Source organism: Megalobrama amblycephala, linkage group LG12, assembly GCF_018812025.1.
Source record: "Megalobrama amblycephala isolate DHTTF-2021 linkage group LG12, ASM1881202v1, whole genome shotgun sequence".
Classification (NCBI taxonomy): Eukaryota; Metazoa; Chordata; class Actinopteri; order Cypriniformes; family Xenocyprididae; genus Megalobrama; species Megalobrama amblycephala.
In genome coordinates this window covers 39,790,154-39,810,058 of record NC_063055.1, presented here as the reverse complement: position 1 = coordinate 39,810,058, position 19,905 = coordinate 39,790,154, and the positions used below count along the sequence as shown (strand labels likewise).

The following is a 19,905-nucleotide window of genomic DNA, read 5'->3' as shown; positions in this document are numbered from 1 at the left end:
GACTGATCCTGTTACAGTACGCCAGTCCTCAACACACATGTAAAGAGGTCATGAGGTCTTTCTCACAGCAGCATCACTTCACTTTGGACCTAACAGACTGTTTACATGAATACTCCACATGATGGGTGTTTTGATATAATCGGTGTGTATTTGACCATTCAAGTGCAATAAGCCACAAAAGAGAACTGAACTCGTGATCACATGCTGTGCGCGCATCGAGCGTCTGTCAGTCAGCGCACGAGTCAATCATTGAGTTATTTTTTCACGACTTGTTGTGCTTAATAACTCTTTTTAACATCATACACATCCTGCTTTTAATGTTGTCACGACCGGCTCAAAGCCGTGACAAATGAAATGGAGGACATAGTCAGGTTGGTATGGTTGCAACAAAAAAGAGATTTATTAATATAAATAGAAAAATATATAGAACAAGAAATCAACAAAACAAAACACAATTTCTGTCAGACACATGAACAATCAAAGCATCAGACAGAACCAAGTTTAAATTAATAACGCAGTCAAAATAAACAAAGACCAAAATCAAGAACAAAGCAACCAGGAGCAAGCAACACCACCATGCCAACAAAGCCTAAGCTTTATAGGTATACCGCGGTATACATTATGACGATAGACACTTTGGACCCTATCATACACCTGCCGCAATGTGGCACCAGGCGTGAAGCAAGTGTTTTTTGCTAGTTTTAGCCTGGCACAGTTATTTTCACATCCTGCATCATGTTCTTTAAATGCATTTGCGCCCATTTGTTTGCCAATGGGCGTGCTGGTCTGAAAACATGTTCAGGTGCATTGTTGGCGTGTTGCTATTTTGAGGCAACTGAAAATGACTGCAGTATTTTTTTTATTTAAAGAGTGCATTAGTAATATGCGCCTATAGGTGCACAGCGTGCGTACACTCTGCTTATTACACACACAAACAGATCCATCTCCTCTCTGGAGAAGCTTTCAGTTTTTCCACTCGAAAATTCCGCCATTTAAATGGCAAATCCGCCATGGCACGAGCAGTGATGGGAATAACGGCGTTATAAATAACGCGCGTTACTAACGCCGTTACGTTTTTCAGTAACGAGTAATCAAACGAATTACTTTTTCTCCCGTTACAACGCCGTTAGCGTTACTGACAAAAAAAATGCAGTGTTACTATAATTGAGCTCACTGAAGCGGTTTTCATCCGAGTAAGCTCTCTCTCAGCCATAGGACCTGCAAAGTTTTTTTCTCTGGTGTGTGCTGCGGTTAGTCATACACAAATATAATTTTAAACTGATAATAATGTATGATGCGCTGTGTGTGTGTCTGTCAGAGCATGCGCGCGAAGCGCGAGCTCAAACCAGAATACCCTTTTTGATGCTTGATCGAAAATATGTGAAATGAGTTTTTTTTCTAGTCGACTAGTAGTTGTTCATTTAAGCTATTAGTTGACTAATCACATTTATATTAATTTAATTTCTTAAATACTGGAGAGAATGAACCATAATAAGGAGCGTTTACATAATATAGGCTATATAGCACTCAATGGCACGCATAATTGCCATAAAGAACCGGCAAAAGTAATGATTATGAGTGTGACATAAACAGTAAGGAGACATTTTAATTGTTTATTAATAAAGTAATGTTTTCTGAATCAGTGTCGGCTGCAAAGATGAAGGTGACATTGCTGATTCTCATTGCTGATCATCTGCTCATATGGACGCGCCTAGAGAGATAACGCACATTTCATTCGGATTAGGCTATATAATCAGAGTAGCCTCTTTCTTTTCGTGTTTAATTACTTCATTTTCGTTAAAGTAGATATTTCAAGCATTCTATAGATATATTTCTCATGTCTGCGAGGCAAGCAGCCTCTGAGTTTCGGTTCATTTAGCCTGTAAGACGAGCTCCAGTTCACGCGCCAGTGATCGCGCCCGCGCCTCCATGTCATGATTTTATTGTCTGCTATATTTGCTTGTTATATATTAAATCCAAGCAATTGGTTGATGAAACGTTGATTAAAATTAAGATACAATTTTTACAAAACGAATTTCACTTTAAAGAGAGGATTTCTATAAAACAAAACTTAATGAAGTGTTTAAAATCATGTCTGACCCACTCCATGTCTCCCGATATATTTGCGCATCTTATGATGCATCTTACTCACGCTGTTCACTTTTCATAATTGAATAAATGGATTTAAAACATAACATAGGACTATTTAAACATAAATATGAAACTACATTTTCTTTAATGGCTACCAACACAGTAGGCAGAGAAATTTCATGTCGTGAGCAAGAGCGGATCATGAGTCAGGAGTCGCATCAAGAATAATTTATTCTTAGACTTATACGTAATATTGGGGGCATTCAATTTATTTGGCATATTTTTATTTTTATTTTTTAATTTTTTTTAAGTAACGCAATAGTTACTTTCCCTGGTAATTAGTTACTTTTAGAATGATGTAACTCAGTTACTAACTCCGTTACTATTTGTGAGAAGTAACTAGTAACTATAACTAATTACTTTTTTAAAGTAACGTGCCCAACACTGGGCACGAGTGCAGCTGGCTTTTAAAGGGAATGGGAGATGAGACTCTGATTGGTTTATTGCACGTTACTCCCCAAAATACACCCATGAGTCATTAAGAGAATAGGGACAACCCTTTTAGATGACCATTTTGCCTGTCGTTAAACTAGCAAAAGTGGATTCGGATATGCCCTAAATGCACTTGCACTGTGCACTTTAGATCATGCGCTTAGATCGTTAAAATAGGGCCTCGTATATAATCGCCACAATACATATCATCATTTTGCACCGAACTAGTCAAAGTTAGCAAAGTAGCAGCACACCGTTTACCCTTACACATGATCTGAGTTTTTAAGATTAATGCATTAATATTTCACCAATCATTACATATTACTACAGTATATCTAACATGGATGGATCTCAAACTACCGCAATAATATACAACTCTTCTGATATTTTAATAACAATTACAAAAGAACAAAATAAAGCATATTTTGTTACCTTTTCGATCTTTGAAGGGTTAAATTTGAGCAGATGTTTTTCCCATTATCAGTGTCATCATCAGAGCTCATTTCTCCAGTACATTCAGCATCTGACTTATATTCTCCATCTCAACCATATTCTCAAAAAGTATCATTTCATTGTCTTTAAAAATCAATATTTTGATCACTGACAGCTTCTTCATCAGATCCACTATCAGTGACAGTAATAATTGATTGCGTTCACAACTTGATCTGCAGTAAATCGCCGAGCCATTTCAAGTTTTGTTGGTGATACTCGTGTATTCTTCAGTTTTATGCCTGCGGTAATTATGAGCGAAACATCACGTCATCATTGTGTATCAGACATCGCCACCATGAGGAATAAAGGTGAATTGCACTTATTGAGTCATCGGAGATAGTACTTACACTATTACATTCCTCGGGTCACTAGCGACCCTATACAGTTTTTACAAAAAATGAATTGTAAAATGTTTTTTTTTTCTTGTTATATTGTTTATAATGAATAGATTGAGGAATACTAAGAAGGTTGATGTCTGTCTGACTGTAAAAAATTAATTAGGAGGAGGGTAGTGAATGATGTCCCTGGTCACTAAAGACCTAAGGTATGAGTTTAAAGCCCGATTGGCCAACGATCGGCTGTTGGGCAACGTCGGACAGTTTTTAAGTATTAGCTGCCCGGTGTGTTCTGCACTGTTGGCTGTAGATGAACGCCGTCAGGTTTTTTGGGCCAATTCAGCATGTAAAATCTGCGTCGGGCCATTGGGCGAGAGAGAGAGAACTCTGATTGGCTGTTCAGCTTAGCGAACGAGTCGAAGCACGAGAATAATAGCAAAACAGTGAGTCAGTGCAGTATAGACAGAAGGCTGTTCTAATTTTACACCATGTTTAATATTAACGTGAGCCGAGTGGAATATAGAAAGTGATCAGAATGAATGATAAAATAAAAAACGTTAAGCGTATGCTGCTTTGTTTGCGGTTTGTGTAGTGCCGGTCTCCGTTTCTGAATTACGAATATAGACAAATATATAGAAGAAAATAGACAGCGGTCTCCTTACACGCAGGCTCAGAACGCTTGTGCTGGCTGACAGTCGGCTGTAGTTCTCTTGGTGTGTTGCCGCGACACGAGGCGACAACACAGTTGGCTTTTATCAGTGCTAGTTCTTTGCCATTGGTTTGGTGTGTCCCTACTCAAAGGGTCAAAGTCCATCACATATCAAACCCCTGAAAAATCCGGAAAAACATTTATTTTCGACCTTCTTTCTGACCCTCTGTCTGAAATGATCAGTTTTTAGGGCTCTAAGCCTTGTCAGTAAATGGCCACTGTTATGATTGGCTAACATCACTGCATAGGAAACACTATCAACGCCCACTCGCTATTGCACATGAGTAAGTGTTTTGAATACATCATCCATATAAAACCGTCATTTATAGACAAAACATTATGAAATCATTTACTTACGGTTTGTGATGCAGCTGCTGTCAGATCCAATACTGCTGACTGCTTCATCTTTCAACAAGTTTCTTTGCAAACTCTCCATTACACTGTGCCTCGCTGACAAAACAAAATGCTCCGAACAAACTCCGACATGATCCAGGACACCATTAAAATAAACCATGCACTTGTTTCAGGCGCTGGGACATGAACATTTAATTAACAAATGATAATATATTGTTCATTGTTAGTTCATGTTAGTTCATGCATTATCGACTGTTAACAAATAAGACCTTATTGTAAAGTGTTACCAAATGCACAGATTGCTGACTGAATATGTTTCATACGGCGGTTTTCAGTAGTGTGATCATGATGTAGCTGCGTCTGGCAGTGGATTACTCAAGTTTCTGTGTCAACAGGCTAAAAGAGGACTGACCTTGATCTCTGACTACCGTTTGACACACAGCAGAGCAGCATCACTGATGAATAACAGCTGAAATAGTGATACGTCACTGCAGTTGATAACAAATGAGCAAAACAGTGCTATGTGCAAACAAATGATGCTAGAGAACTCAAGCTTTCTCAATCAGTTTTGCAGTAACAAACTGATTTTTAGTGGGTGAGGAGGAACCACCAGTGTAAATCATCTCGTGAACTATAGACACGTTTTACTGACGTTTGACAATGCTTTTGCTGTTATTTTCAACTCTAGATCTGTTGTTTCATGATCTGAAATGTAGCAAACCTCTTTTTGTGAGATGCTTGTTCTATCTTTCATTTGAATGAATAGCTTTTGGCATCATGACCAGGGCTGCCAGGTTCAAACTAGCACAATGACCAATCAAAAATACCCCCAAACTAGCCCAATGACCCGATTCCAAATATCAAAACTCAAAATATGGCTCTCCCATGTTTATCCCTTGTGCTGTGCTGAATATCCTTTACCCTAATTTGGTGATCCCAGTCCAAAAATGACTGGCCTTTTAAATTGATTGATGAGTTTGAGCTCAGATCAATGAGGCTTCAATAAATCAATTCCAAAAGGAAACACAAAAGTTGTTATACCCTGAGTGAGCAAAGTTTTAGTCCAATGCAATAACATTAAAGGGGACATATAATGAAAATCTCACTTTTTCCATGTTTAAGTGCTATAATCTGGTCCCCGGTGCATCTACCAACCCAGAAAACGTGAAAAAGGAACTTTGTTTTGGCAAGTCTTTCTCTGCAAGCATGTGAAAAAACGAGCCGCTCAGATTTCACTCCCCTTGTGACGTAGGAAGGGGATCTTATTATAATATTACCACCCCTTAATCTGCACATTTCCACCCACGGTGGCGGCATTTTGTTTTCGCAAGCGAAAACGGTGTACCAGTTCTAACGCCGTGGCAAAAGTTGGATCAAAGCATGCTAACTGTTCTGTCGTTGGCTGCACAGACGAGCACTGAACACTATTTAGAGTCTCGCTAGCTTGAATAGCTTGAATTTGGAAAAAATATTAGACCATTCACAGCATTTGATAGCAATCGTAAACGTTAGTCTGGTGTGCATGGCTCTGTTTGGCAAACAAGTACGATATGTATAGTGGGCGTCCATACGGGATTAAGATGAACATGACAGCACATGCTAGTGGATGAGTTGAATCAACTCCACAGCAACTACATAAATTTATCCACTAACCATTCAGAAACGTCTAAAAGTTGTAACTTCTTCCTGAGTCTCTCCATCAGTGTCGACTCCGGTTTGAACAATGTAAGGCTGAACACCGTTACTGACAATCCTCATTTTGGCTGCGTGAGATTCTCCAGCTTTGTTGTTGTTGAGCTGTTAAAGCTCCGCCCTCTTCTGGAAAGGGGGCGGGAACAGCAGCTAATTTGCATTTAAAGGGACACACACAAAAACAGCGTGTTTTTGCTCTCACCCGAATAGGGGCAAATTTGACAAGCTATAATAAATTATCTGTGGGGTATTTTGAGCTGAAACTTCACAGACACATTCTGGGGACACCAGAGACATCTTGTGAAAGGGGCATTATAGGTTCCCTTTAAAGTTGATAGATTTTCCGTTTCCGTTGCATGCACACACACACACATACACAGTGGCACACAAACTGTCTGTGGATTACGTCTTACCTTTGATCTTGGGCACCCACCTGAGAGCGGCAGACTACTTAGAGATTTACCTGATTCTGTTTTAAGCCTTCGAGTGGTTCAGGTGGTGCCATAAGGCGAGAGACTGCGCGCAAGGACAAACGCGGCGCTACTGCTCCGTACACCTGATTTTAAGAGAAAATGAGAAGGGGAAAAACAGCCAAACCAGAGCAAAGATAGTTGACTCTACTTCCTCTTGATCGATGAATCTTCTGGAGTTAAAGGAATAGTTCCAGCTGAGGAGGAAGCGTTGATGGTTGAATTATGGGAATAGGCAGTTCCTTTGCTCCCCGATCAGATCAGATCTTTACTATAAGGTATGTGCCGTCATTGGTTGTTATTCCATTGTGTTTAGTTTAAAGGATCTTTCTCGTCTTGCTCTTGAAGAGTTCCCAAGTCTGCTTTAGTTTGTTGACATAAGACCGTCTGTCTGTCATTAGCTGTGTTCAGAGCATGTGTTTCCAATTTTGCTGCTCTTGTACAACATCTAATGTCCTCAAACACACATTCACAAATGAGAAACAAAGAAATACAGTATTGTCTCACAGTAAAAGTCTTCTCGTTGCTCTCAGTGAATGTGTAATCAGTGGTTTTGACATTGTTTGGTTAAATACTGTCTTTAGTCTGTCATTAGCTCCAGGCAGAGGAGATAGGGTTACCTTTACTTCTGTGCTTTTACATTTATGCATTTGGCAGATGCTTTATTCTTACAATTCACTGATTCATTTGTACCAGTGCATGTGGAAACCATTCGCAAGAACTAGTGCTATCATTAGTTGAGCTGATTGTGATTCTTTTGAATGTTACAATTGCTCTTTTTATCTGCTTGTATTGTGAAAAGCATTTGAATTGTCAATTTTCATTTTGTTTTAAGAGATTTCACAAGTGATTACCATTTCAAAAAAAACATCTCCACAATTTAAATACATATACCTAAAAATAAAAGTAGTGATGTTTCTTTCTCTTAGTAATTTTCCAGTCCATTGAATTTAAGTGCATTTGCATTTACTATTTAGTACTATTTAGTTTATTTAGTTTAATTACAATTCATTACGATTCATTTAAAAAAAAAAATTATTAGCAGCCATCAGTCTTGATAAAAGACTCTACGAAGCATTGTTTTGTGAAACAAATTGAGAATTCTGCTGGGTTGACAAAAGGAACGTCTGTTTCCATCCAAAATTAGAATATCACATAAAACATTTGTGAATAAATCAGCGTTTCCGTCCCATGTGTTCAAGAGAAGAAAATCATCACTTCCTGGGAAATTGATGCAAAATATCAAATGTAAGTTGCTGCGTTCATGCTCTTTTTCCTCCGTCATAAATGAGTTGGTCTCAGAGCGTCAGACGAAACACAAACACTGTCATGTGATCTTGCATTCGGATGCTGGTGTTTTTCTTATCAGATAAAAAAGTTGCTGTCTCAGTTGAGTGCATACGTGTTTTTATGTGCATCTTTAGAATTTATGCACATATTTGTGTTTGCATCCAGTGTTTTTTTTTTAATAAGATAACCTAAAATTTGTATAAAAATAGGTGGATGGAAACATGGCTATTGACTATTTACATGCACTCTCATAATGCCATTAAAAATAAGATTTAGGCAATATTTTCATTAAACTCTACCTCATGTAAATGCAATACTTCCATCAAACTGATGCAATTAAGCTCATAATTGACAAGTTGCATGTGGCCGCCATGTTGGATTTCCGATCAGCGAGTGTGCGCATAGACACTTCCGGTTTCGCTTGACCTCGGTGCAGAGTGCCAGAGAAAGCTGAAAATGATCTCTTACAGTTGTTTAGAATCTATTATATCGCTTAAATACTACTAAGATATATATCACATGAGCCAACGGCATTTAAACGCATACATGCATGGGTTAGATTAATGAATGAACTCATGGTGGATACGCATATATAATGACAATAATGCCTACTGTAAATATAAAGTTAAACTACGATTAGAGTTGTTTCCATAAAATACCTTGTGAATATTCACACGTTTGCCCTGTGATAGGCTACAATTTATCTCCATAAATACTATGTTCTCAATTCTGCACATTTTCACTTTCCTACATTACTCCATCAATATGATCACTACATATTTTATGATTTCTTTGCAACAATTATCTTTTAAGGCTGTAAAAAGATTACGATTAATTTACATTTTTAACTGTCGTTAACACAAACAGTTTAATGCAGCTAAGTTTTTTTTTTTTACCCTGTAGTAAAATACTGTTTGTGCTGCTTATAGACACCAGACAGATAATGATTTACACAACAGATGCTCTTTACTCATCTCACTTGAACTAAATAAATGCAGTAATTAATAGAAACGCACAGGGGAAATACAAACACTGAAAAGTATATGGATTTAAATTACATTGGGTACTAAATAATACAGTTAGCGATAATAATGTGACCAAACAAAGTTACTTAAGCATGCACTGAGTCCAATGAGGACAATATCAAACATTAGATCTTCATGAGGGTCCAGTGTTGTTCCATGCAGAAAGAGAAGGCAGTTTTTGAGCCATTTAGTCCCCCAGCTGTCAGAACAAAATCAGGAGATTTATATTACACACTTGAGTGTTTTGTATGGATAAAGAGATCCCTGTGGATCACCGCTGAGCCTGAACCGCAGAATCGGCAGGATTGTAAGATCGCGTATCTCCGCATATCTCATTGAATTACCACAGAGGTACACAATTATATAAGAAGGATGTTTTCTTTCGTCTCTGATAGAGCACCATCTTCCATCATCAATTCATTATATCTAGCTAAGTTTCATATTTAAGTTGAATGCAATACACCAAATGTAAGCGTCGCTAAGACCGGAAGTACATAAGCGGAGGTAAACGTGCACATACTCGCGTCGCTGCACCTCACCGGCGCCATCTTGTGCACTGAGCCTATTGTAGCAGCCATAATCACAGTAAAATATGTGCCTTAAACAGGCATGTAAAGACTGGCATCTACTCCACTAAGTTCTTGTGACAAACGTTTTCATGCATAGATTCATAAACGTAGCATTAAAGAATTCATCACGGTTTTGGGCTGCTGAAGAAACTGAGTTCATGTTGACAACGCTGTGCAACATGAATATAATGCAGTATATTGATGGTTGAGAGCAGCTAAATGAAGACATCTGAAATGTCAATAAAAATGTTTTTTTGCAGTTGATGCAAGTAGATTAAAACACTGTATGTGAGGTTAACATTTGTGCTGTGCATGTGTTAATAATGGCAGAAAAAGTCAGAAAAATGAAAATTTCATGTAAACGGAAGGGTGTAAACCTGTATGAATTTGAATGCAAAAAATATATTTAAAAAAATGATGTAAAAAAATACTATGGAAGTCACTGGGGACCATCAACTGTTCGGTTTAACACATTCTTCAAAATATCTATAGTCGTTGTGAAAAATGAGCTTAAGTAGATGCTAAAGATCAGATCTTGAAGTTTCTTTCTTCTCTCAAACTCAGAGTGAGCTTGACGCCGAGGCAGAACCTGTCCAGAATCATCCTGAAGGGAATCTTCCAGGGTGTGAAGGTGGTCCGGGGACCCGACTGGGACTGGGGCAACCAAGACGGTGAGACGCTCTCGCTAACGCCTCTGATCATGGACCATGTTCATTTCATTCATTTACATTTATGAACTCGATCAGCGTCATCTCAAAGGCTTAAGGGAATGTTCTGGGTTCAATAAATGTGGCGTCTGTGGAGCTTTTAGAAACACATAACCAGAACTTCAGAAGAGTTCACTGCTTCCTCTGAAGCTGCATACTGTATAGTAGGTACTACATTTGGTTTGAAACTGACTTTGCGACCGTACGTTCTGTTGAGTATGAATGTGTGTATCGTGAATGAAATTCAGACGTTCCACATTCGGCATGTTGTCATTAGCTGTGTTTACATCCAAATTTAACTTTGTCTGCACAATTAGAATATCGCATGAAACATTTGCAAATAAAGCAGCTTTTCCATCCCATGTGTTCAAGAGAACAAAATCATCACTTCCTGAGAAATTGGCTCAAATTATCTGTGGCTCTTGCGTTCGGAAGCTGGTGTTTGGGAACACAGTCATCTGGAGGGAATTAAACCAAATCATTCTGATGACACTTTGATTTAGGCGTTTCAGAACCACCAAACAAACATTTGAGATGCTGCGATGTGATTGGTCCACTGGTTAGTGCAGTTATCCAATCACAGCCTCTGCTGAGGCAAAGTCACCTGAAGTTTTGTTGTGCATCAAGATATGTATTTGGTGAATGTGTTTCCATCATAGTTTATGCATACGTCGTCTTATTGGATAAAAAATGTATGTGCTTCAATTGAGCTCACATGGGCATTTCTAGAATTTATGCACATCTTGGTGTTTCATCCAGTGTTTTTTTAAGCAATATCCCAAAATGCACATAAAAATAGGTGGATGTAAACATAGCTATTGTCATGTGACCTACAGCATCAATTGCGTCGCTACTATATAGTATGTACGTAGGCATATTCGGACGCAGCAGAAGCCTGAGGTCTGGCAAAATGTGTTTCAAATAATTGTGATTAGATCAAATAACCATGATGAATCAATAACTGTGACAGGCCTACCCCTGAATAAATGAATCAGGGTCTTTGGTTTCAGAAAGGAAAGTCGCTTTACTGCTGTTTTCATTGATAACATACGAGACAGCATGTTTGAGCTCATGTCATGTTGTTTTCATCTGTTGTGCTGCTTCCTCTTGCATATGTTCTCATGAACTGTGTTTTCACTGCAATGATGAATGAGTCAAAATGTCTGTGCTGTTCATCGATTGATCTGCGAGACAGTGAGGATCTCTGTGGTGTGGTTCTTCATTCTGTGTTGTGTGTGATCTGACCACATGTTTCACGTGTCATCGCTGTGTTTGTAGTGTTGGTTAGTTGTTGTCGACCACATGTGTTAGTTGGTGATGGTTATTATTAGATGCTGTAGCAGAAGTGTGGATGAATCTGACAACGCTCCAGGTCATATTTAACCCCAAAATCAACAGAGAAAGAAAGAAGAAATAGTTTTAAAGCTTATTCTTATGATTTAAGACCATTAATATTTGTGATGGCCTACTTTTACAAATAAACAAATAAATAAAATACACATTGTGATTGTTGTATTGAGAAAGGCTTTTTAAATGGGGAAAAATTGAAACACAACATACGATTTATTTGTGCAAAATATGATGTATTTCCTCTTATGATTTTGGGGTAAATCTTGACATGTTTTGTGAGATTGACCTGTTCACTTGTATTTGGCATAGCTTTTCGAGTGTGTTTTTTTTTGTATTCTTGTTGTTTAAGTATCCTTTCATTATGAAAAGTGAAATATTGCCTTTGTTCAGGTTAAGTATTGATATGAATTGTCATAACAGCATCGCTGCAGTTACACACACATCAGCTCTGGCTCTCTTCACACTTGACATGCACCGAAATCAACATTCTACCTATTTTAAAATATGTTTTTGTATAATTTCTATTAATATAAGTAATATTTAAATATTTAAATATTTAAATTTATATTTAAATGATTAATTTTACATACACTGCCCTCCAAAAGTTTGGAAACACTCTAGAAAAGTGGGGTTTTGGACAATATTGGCATGAATTCTTTTTAATTTGTGATAATTTTGCACTGATAAGGGACAACACAAACTACAAAAACATATTTTATTACATAAACAGTTTATACATTTGATTCATCAAAATATCCAGCATTAGCAGCTATCTGACCTAAACTGGGTTCTGATTGGTTCATTGTATTCTAAACTTAATTGGCAATCAATTGTTGAAGCTATTAAGGTGTGCTGACCCAAAAAACTTTTACAAACCTGGGCCAAGTTTAACCAGCATCACAGCTGGCAAAGGGGCGTGTCTGACTTTGACATGTATATATTGCCATTATTATGTAATGAAAAAGAAATGATTATTGCTGGTCTTCAATGATAATGTCAAGTTACTGTAATGTATTTGCACCAAAAAATGATAAGGATTTATGTTGATATTGTCCAAAACCACACTTTGCTGGGGGTGTTTCCAAACTTTTGGAGGGCAGTGTAGACACCCAAGAAAAAAAGTGTATTTAATAGTCAATTAATTAATCAAATTTATTGATTAATAATCAAATAAAAGTTTTACAAAAATCTAAATTGCACATAAGGCAGATTTTATTTAAACTTTTTAATAACAGAATTGTTTCTATTCAAATTTGTTGGTGAAACATTTAAATGATGCATTAATAATTTGTTTAAAAGACAGAATTATTCAAACATAAATTAAAGGAAGGGTCTAATGCTATGTCATGTATTCTGACTTATTTACACTGTTTGCATTCTCATGCTAAACATGGCCAAAGTTTCGAAACACGAGTTGGGCGTATGACAGAGTATTTCTGTTCCAAATATACTACTTCCGGTTGTGGACACATTTCGCCGAGTTTTTTCCGAGTATGGCCTTTATGATGTCATAAAAGGGCGTAATTCCTTGTATAGGCACTACTTCCTGAAAAGCGTGCACACACGCATCACCCAGAGCAAGAGTACGCCCATCAACGCGTTTCGTTCGGGATACGGAAGCCGAGAGATTTTTCAACAATGGCTGTGTCCCAATTCAGGGGCTGCACCCTTTGAAGGCTGCATACATCATCGGTCTCATTTAAGAAAAATAACTGTTAGATTGAAACGTAAGAAAGAAATGGCAGTATTTTACACCTCACAATGAATATCAGTCAATTTTATGACAGTTACTTTTCTTAAATAAGACAAAAATGCAACCTTCAGATGTGACCTCTGGAGGACGCAGCCTCCAAAATGAGATGCAGCTCCTGTCACCAAAGGAGCTTCCCAAAGAACCCCGCTTTAAGGGAAGAGTGGATAAAGTTTGTTTTTCCGAGGCACGTATGCACGTATCTTTGTTTGTTCCCGGGATTTCGGTGATGAATACTTTGTAAACAAGTCCCAGTTCGGTGCTGGATTTGCAGATCGCGGGCGTTGAGTAAAGCTGCGTCAGATGTCTGTGTTTTGTTGGCAATCGGCGCAAAAGTGCATATAATGTAAACGACATGAACGTTTTTGTTCCCTTTTTATTTATAATGATGTCACAGCTAGCATGCAATCTCTATGCAGAATCACTAACAGGTTCAGTAAAAATATTGAATGTAGTGCATATATTAATCAAAATGCTTATTTTTCTAGCTAATTATTGAGTTTATGGTCAATAAAGGTCTTTTCTGAGGTAAATGTGACATTACGTGACATTGTTCTCCAGCTGTTTTATTGACATCTTTCCACGGTTGAAACACTGATTGATGGATCACATGAGACATGATTCATTTCAGTAAGTTGTTCTGTATCTTCTGATGTTCATTCATGTTTATTTGGTGCTGTAACATGTAGTAAAGAGGAAGAGATGATCGGTTCAACTACAGTGATCTGTCACCACAAAATTAAAGAGACACAAAAACACAGTTATTGAAAGCGGAGACTTTGTTTCATATCAAAAGTATTAAAGCTCAAACATTATTGGATGGGAGGCGCTACAAATATTGTACAAATATGGAGAAGTTTTGTTCATGCATCAGCTGAAAACAGCACTGACTGAAAGATGGATTCTTGGGAGGATCCAAATGTATTGAATAAAATCGAGAGATCGAGCCCTTGAGTTCAGCCTTAGAGTTTTTATGTTTTTTGCATGAAAAACATTCACCAAAACTCAAAGCTATACGTCACTTCAGTCTCTGCAGAGCTACTAAATGTATGAAAGCTTGTTTCTGCAAATGGAATAAAATAAAAATAAAAAAGCAATTGCAGTTTTATATCTTACAATTCTGTTAAGTTAAAACTACCTTTTCTTTAATCCATTTGCGGAAACAAGCTTCCATATAAATGCCGTAACTACTGTAGATCGACTCAGGAATATGACTAGATATCTCAAAATTTAGCATAATAAACCACAATATCTCAGATATTTACTTCCTTTCAGATGCATTTTCTGACATTTCTCACTTCATTCAGACACGATGCACATGCATGCTGATTTTCAAACGTGTTCTCACTCATTTCCTCCCGTCTCTCATGTTCACATCCTCCTGCGCTGCTGATGCTGGTCTGAGACTCCTGCCCTGTCCTGCTTCTGTCAATGTGTGTGTGTGTGTGTGTGTGAGCAGGAGGCGAAGGGAAGGTTGGGAAGGTGGTGGATATTCGTGGTTGGGATCAGGAATCGGGTCGAAGTGTGGCGAGTGTCACCTGGTCCAATGGAACCACAAATGTCTACAGAATGGGTCACAAGGGCAAGGTGGATCTCAAATACGTGTCTGATGTACAGGGAGGATTCTACTACAAGGAGCACCTGCCCAAACTAGGTAACATTTATTTAGTTATTTACTTACTTACACAAATACGACGAAGATCTAAATTAGTAAATGTAAAATGCCACACACTCAGATGAATCAGTGAACCATTTCAGATCTGATTCAATAAAATGTTATGAGTTATCTTATGTTCCGTATGTGAGAGAGAGAGGAGGCCATGTTGATTTTTACCTCAATTTCGTCATGTTATATTGTACGTACGTGACATGCAGACAGAAATATTTATTTGAATTTGTTCCCACGATTTATTAATTAGTTCCCTTGTTTTAGTGGATTGTGGCCACGTTTAACTAATGTGTTTTAATGTAACTAAAACAAGGGAAGAAATGTTTAGATTGTGGCCACGATATAGTAAATCGAGGGAACGGATTGTTGTTTTGTGCACACGATTTATGTATTAGTAAGTCATGGGAACAAATTGTTCATTTGTGGCCACGATATATGTATATATGATATATGTGACCTGTTACTAGATGAGCAAGAGTGTTTAGAAAGCGACTGAGCTGCGAAATGCAGTTCCATAGCAGTGACCCGTCTTTGACTGGTGTTTAGTAGTGTTTTTTCTGATGTGTGTGTGTGTGTGTGTGTGTGTGTGTGTGTGTGTGTGTTTAGGCGAGCACGCGGAGCTGCAGAGGCAGGAGAGCGCAGACACTCACTCGTTTCAGCAGGGTGATAAGGTCAAGTGTCTGCTGGAGGTGGACATACTCCGACAGATGCAGGAGGGTCACGGAGGCTGGAATCCCAAAATGGCAGAGGTGAAGATCACATGTACATACTTACTTTGCTAAAATGTTCCTGAACTTGTTGTACATGATTCCTCAGTGCACTTTATTTTGAAGAAATTTTAAAATAATAATTTAGTTTTTTACAGTTAATAATAACTTTCTCCAAATTTGAAATGACTTTATTTTCTGTTAATGGTCCTAAAAATAGATATCATTGTATTTAAGCAGAATAGAATTTCTGATATTTTTGTTTTGATTTTAAAGTCATTTTTGGACATTTCTAGAGAGTTTTAGTGAGATTCACCCAGTGAAATGAAGATTAAAGGGGCCATGACATGGATTTTTTTATTTTAATGTTCATTGAGGTTCACTTATAATGTTAATAAAGTTTTTTACACAAAAAACAAACCCAAACAAATATATATGCAGAAAACGTTAATTCTCGACGATGGCGGCCTCCGCGTGGGCACGGCCCAGGCAAGGGACGCACGAATCATGTCCATCTGGGAGCTCAATGGGTCCCGCGCAGACGTTGCAAGGCTTGATTGACATTTTAATTATTTTGATCTCACCGGAACGCTCGAAGAGGATATTTCTTTTCCGAATAAATCCACTTGTTCGGCCATGAATCTACGGCGAAAAAGGCTTCTAACATGCAGAATGAAGAAGAAAGATTCTGACAAAATGGCACCAAGCGTTGACTTATATAGAGGGGCGGTGCCCCCTTACATTCACGCGCTTGAACGCCATTGGCTATTGCAGTGCAATAGCACGATTCAATCAGTTTCCCAATGCGTCAGCATCTGACGTGACGTCGAGAGACCGATATTGAAAGGAAACAGTATCTACACCTACTCACTATTGCACACATGTTAGTGTTTTGAAATCATTATCCATATACAGTGGTGTGAATAAGTGTTTGCCCCCTTCCTGATTTTTTTTTTATTTTTTTGCATGAAACAATTGTCACACTTTAATGTTTCAGCTCATCAAACAAATTTAAATATGAATCAAAGATAACACAAGTAAACACAACATGCAGTTTTTAAATGAAGGTTTTTATTATGAAGGGAAAACAAAATCCAAACCCACATGGCCCTGTGTGAAAAGTGCTTGCCCCCTAAACCTAATAACTGGTTGGGCCACCCTTAGCAGCAACAACTGCAATCAAGCGTTTGCGATATCCTGCAGTGAGTCTGTTACAGCGCTGTGGAGGAATTTTGGCCCACTCATCTTTGCAGAATTGTTGTAATTCAGCCACATTGGAGGGTTTTCGAGCATGAACCGCCTTTTTAAGGTCATGCCACAGCATCTCAATAGGATTGAGGTCAGGACTTTGACTAGGCCACTCCAAAGTCTTCATTTTGTTCAGCCATTCAGAGGTGGACTTGCTGGTGTGTTTTGGATCATTGTCCTGCTGCAGAACCCAAGTTCGCTTCAGCTTGAGGTCACGAACAGATGGCCGGACATTGTCCTTCAGGATTTTTTGGTAGACAGCAGAATTCATGTTTTAATTTATCACAGCAAATCTTCCAGGTCCTGAAGCAGCAAAACAGCCCCATACCATCACACTACCACCACCATATTTTATTGTTAGTATGATGTTCTTTTTCTGAAATGCTGTGTTACTTTTACGCCAGACTAAATGGGACACACACCTTCCAAAAAGTTCAACTTTTGTCTCGTCAGTCCACAGAGTATCTTCCCAAAAGTTTTGCGGATCATCAAGATGTTTTCTGGCAAAACTGAGATAAGCATTTGTTCTTTTTGCTCAGCAGCAGTTTTCGTCTTGGAGCTCTGCCATGCAGGCCATTTTTGCCCCGTCTCTTTCTTATGGTGGAGTCATGAACACTGACCTTACCTGAGGCAAGTGAGGCCTGCAGTTCTTTGCTGTTGTGGGGCCTTTTGTGACCTCTTGGATGAGTCGTCGCTGCGCTCTTGGGGTAATTTTGGTCAGCCGGCCTCTCCTGGGAAGGTTCAGCACTGTTCCATGTTTTCACCATTTGTGGATAATGGCTCTCACTGTGGTTCGCTGGAGTCCCAAAGCTTTAGAAATGGCTTTATAACCTTTTCCAGACTGATAGATCTCAATTACTTTCTTTCTCATTTGTTCCTGAATTTTAAACAGCGTCCGTATTTATAATGCTTCTATTTGCTCCTGACACGACGCACACATCCAGTGTAGGTAAATGTCAGCCGATAATAGACTGAGCGTCAGTGGGCGGGGCCTATGATGTGATTATGTATAACTATTGGTTGATATCTTGTTCTGGAGGCAGGCATATGCAAATGTATTTGCCTGTGTGACATCACATGTCACCAATTATCCGGTCGTTTTTTTGCAGCTTGATTAAATAAATGTTTTGTTTATAATAAGGAGGACGTTTTAAGGTATGTAACTTGCAGGATGTTTTAATGATGCAAAGACCTCTTATATGTCAAAAGATCAATGCAAATTTAATTTTAAGAGCATGCATCTTGTTTTCTAAAGTGTTTTTAAAATTATGTATATCTGTTGTGTTTGTGTTGGCAGTACATCTCCAGAATCGGGACTGTGCACAGAATAACAGACCGCGGAGACGTGCGAGTCCAGTATAGTAACAACATCCGCTGGACGTTCCACCCTGGAGCTCTGACCAAGGCAAGAAGATCCCAGAAATAGCCAGAAGTATTCAGAGAAAAAGCCAAGTCTGTTGTCCTTACCTGTGAAGTGTTTGTTCCAGGCCGACTGGACATCAGTCTATTTTTGCTGTGTGCTGAATATATTTAGTTACGCTCAAGCTCATACGCCGACTGTCCTTATCACAAAGCCTGCTTTGATTGTCCAAGAAGCAAGCCAAAAATAGATAGCTGTGCCTGTTTCTCTGCTTATGGCGGATGAATGTGCCAGATTGTGGTGATTAGCTAAAGCCTCAGATGACTTTGACTAATTGGTATTTCAGGAAGTGTGTGTTGCTATAACAGAGTCTCGTCTCTGTGCAGGTCAATACATTTGCAGTGGGCGAGCTGGTGAAGGTTCTGGATGACATTGACAGTGTGAAGAGACTTCAGGTTGGCCATGGCGAGTGGACAGACAGCATGGCTCCTGTAGGTTCCTCATTCACTAACTTTTAAAGTAAAGAAGCAACGACCATAGCAATGTTTTTGTGCCTCACGGTTTTAAATAAGAAACTTGAAGACCAACAGTTTTATCAAAAGAAAATGCAAATGTAAAATGCAAATCCATTGCCAAATTATGAGAGAATTATGGAAGCTGGTTTCCACCATGGAGTAAAAAAATAATTGCAAAAGGCAGTATTTAATATAACTTTATATATTGCAATTCTGACTTTTTCCGCACACAATTCTAAGATATGAACCTCGGATGTACAAGAAAAAAAAATTAAAATTAGAGTTACCTTTGTAACTTTTTTTTTTTTTCAGTGGTGGAAAAAAGATTCCTTACTACAATAAATTAAAATGTTTTTGAAAATTAAAAATGCATACTTCTGTTAAAGGGTGTGTTTATAGACTATTTAATGATCTTTTAAAAGAGATAATAAATGCAATATATTAACACAACAAAAATGTTGTCCCCTTAGGTTGTAAAGCTGTGTTTGATTCACTAACAAGATCCAATTATTCATCTGGTTGGGAATCGGACTACTCTATGTTTCTGATTCGCTAAAAAGATTGGGCTTGTATACCATTGTTTTAATTTGTTATTTATATTTAACTATTTTAAATAGTACTTTTATAATTAAAACATATACATAAATTCATTATTTCAAGTAGTTCAACATTTTTGGAGACTTGTTGAAATTTACAGAGCCCCTCCCCCATATATATATATATATATATATATATATATATATATATATATATATATATATATATAAAGATAGAAGGAAAGAAAGAAAGAAATAATTATGATGAAGTCATAATTCGTGGCCATGCGATTGATAGATGTATATTTTCCCTGCATGTCATGTGTGAGGCTCTGTAGTAGTTGGTATTGAGAATGGTTTTGATTTACATTTACATTTAATCATTTAGCAGATGCTTTTATCCAAAGCGACTTACAAATGAGGACAATAGAAGCAATCAAACTAACAAAATAGTGCAACAATATGCATGCAGGTGCTGTGACTAGGCCTAGTTAGTCTAGTACAGTACACGTAACACAGTACACATTTTTCTTTTAAAATAAAA

General features: G+C 38.0%; 1 protein-coding gene across 5 annotated transcripts in view; it reads left to right on the top strand.

Annotated features, from left to right (window-relative positions):
- Positions 1-19,905, top strand: part of mib2 (MIB E3 ubiquitin protein ligase 2) — an 81,132-nt gene that overhangs the window by 36,084 nt on the left and 25,143 nt on the right. For 4 of the 5 annotated variants that reach the window (XM_048211120.1, XM_048211119.1, XM_048211122.1 and 1 more), the window contains exons 4-8: positions 10,084-10,190; positions 14,786-14,980; positions 15,602-15,744; positions 18,248-18,355; positions 18,697-18,801. In XM_048211120.1, coding sequence (XP_048067077.1) covers positions 10,084-10,190; positions 14,786-14,980; positions 15,602-15,744; positions 18,248-18,355; positions 18,697-18,801 — 658 coding nt within the window. The remainder of the gene's footprint in view (positions 1-10,083; positions 10,191-14,785; positions 14,981-15,601; positions 15,745-18,247; positions 18,356-18,696; positions 18,802-19,905) is intronic. The other variant, XM_048211121.1, reaches the window with a different exon arrangement.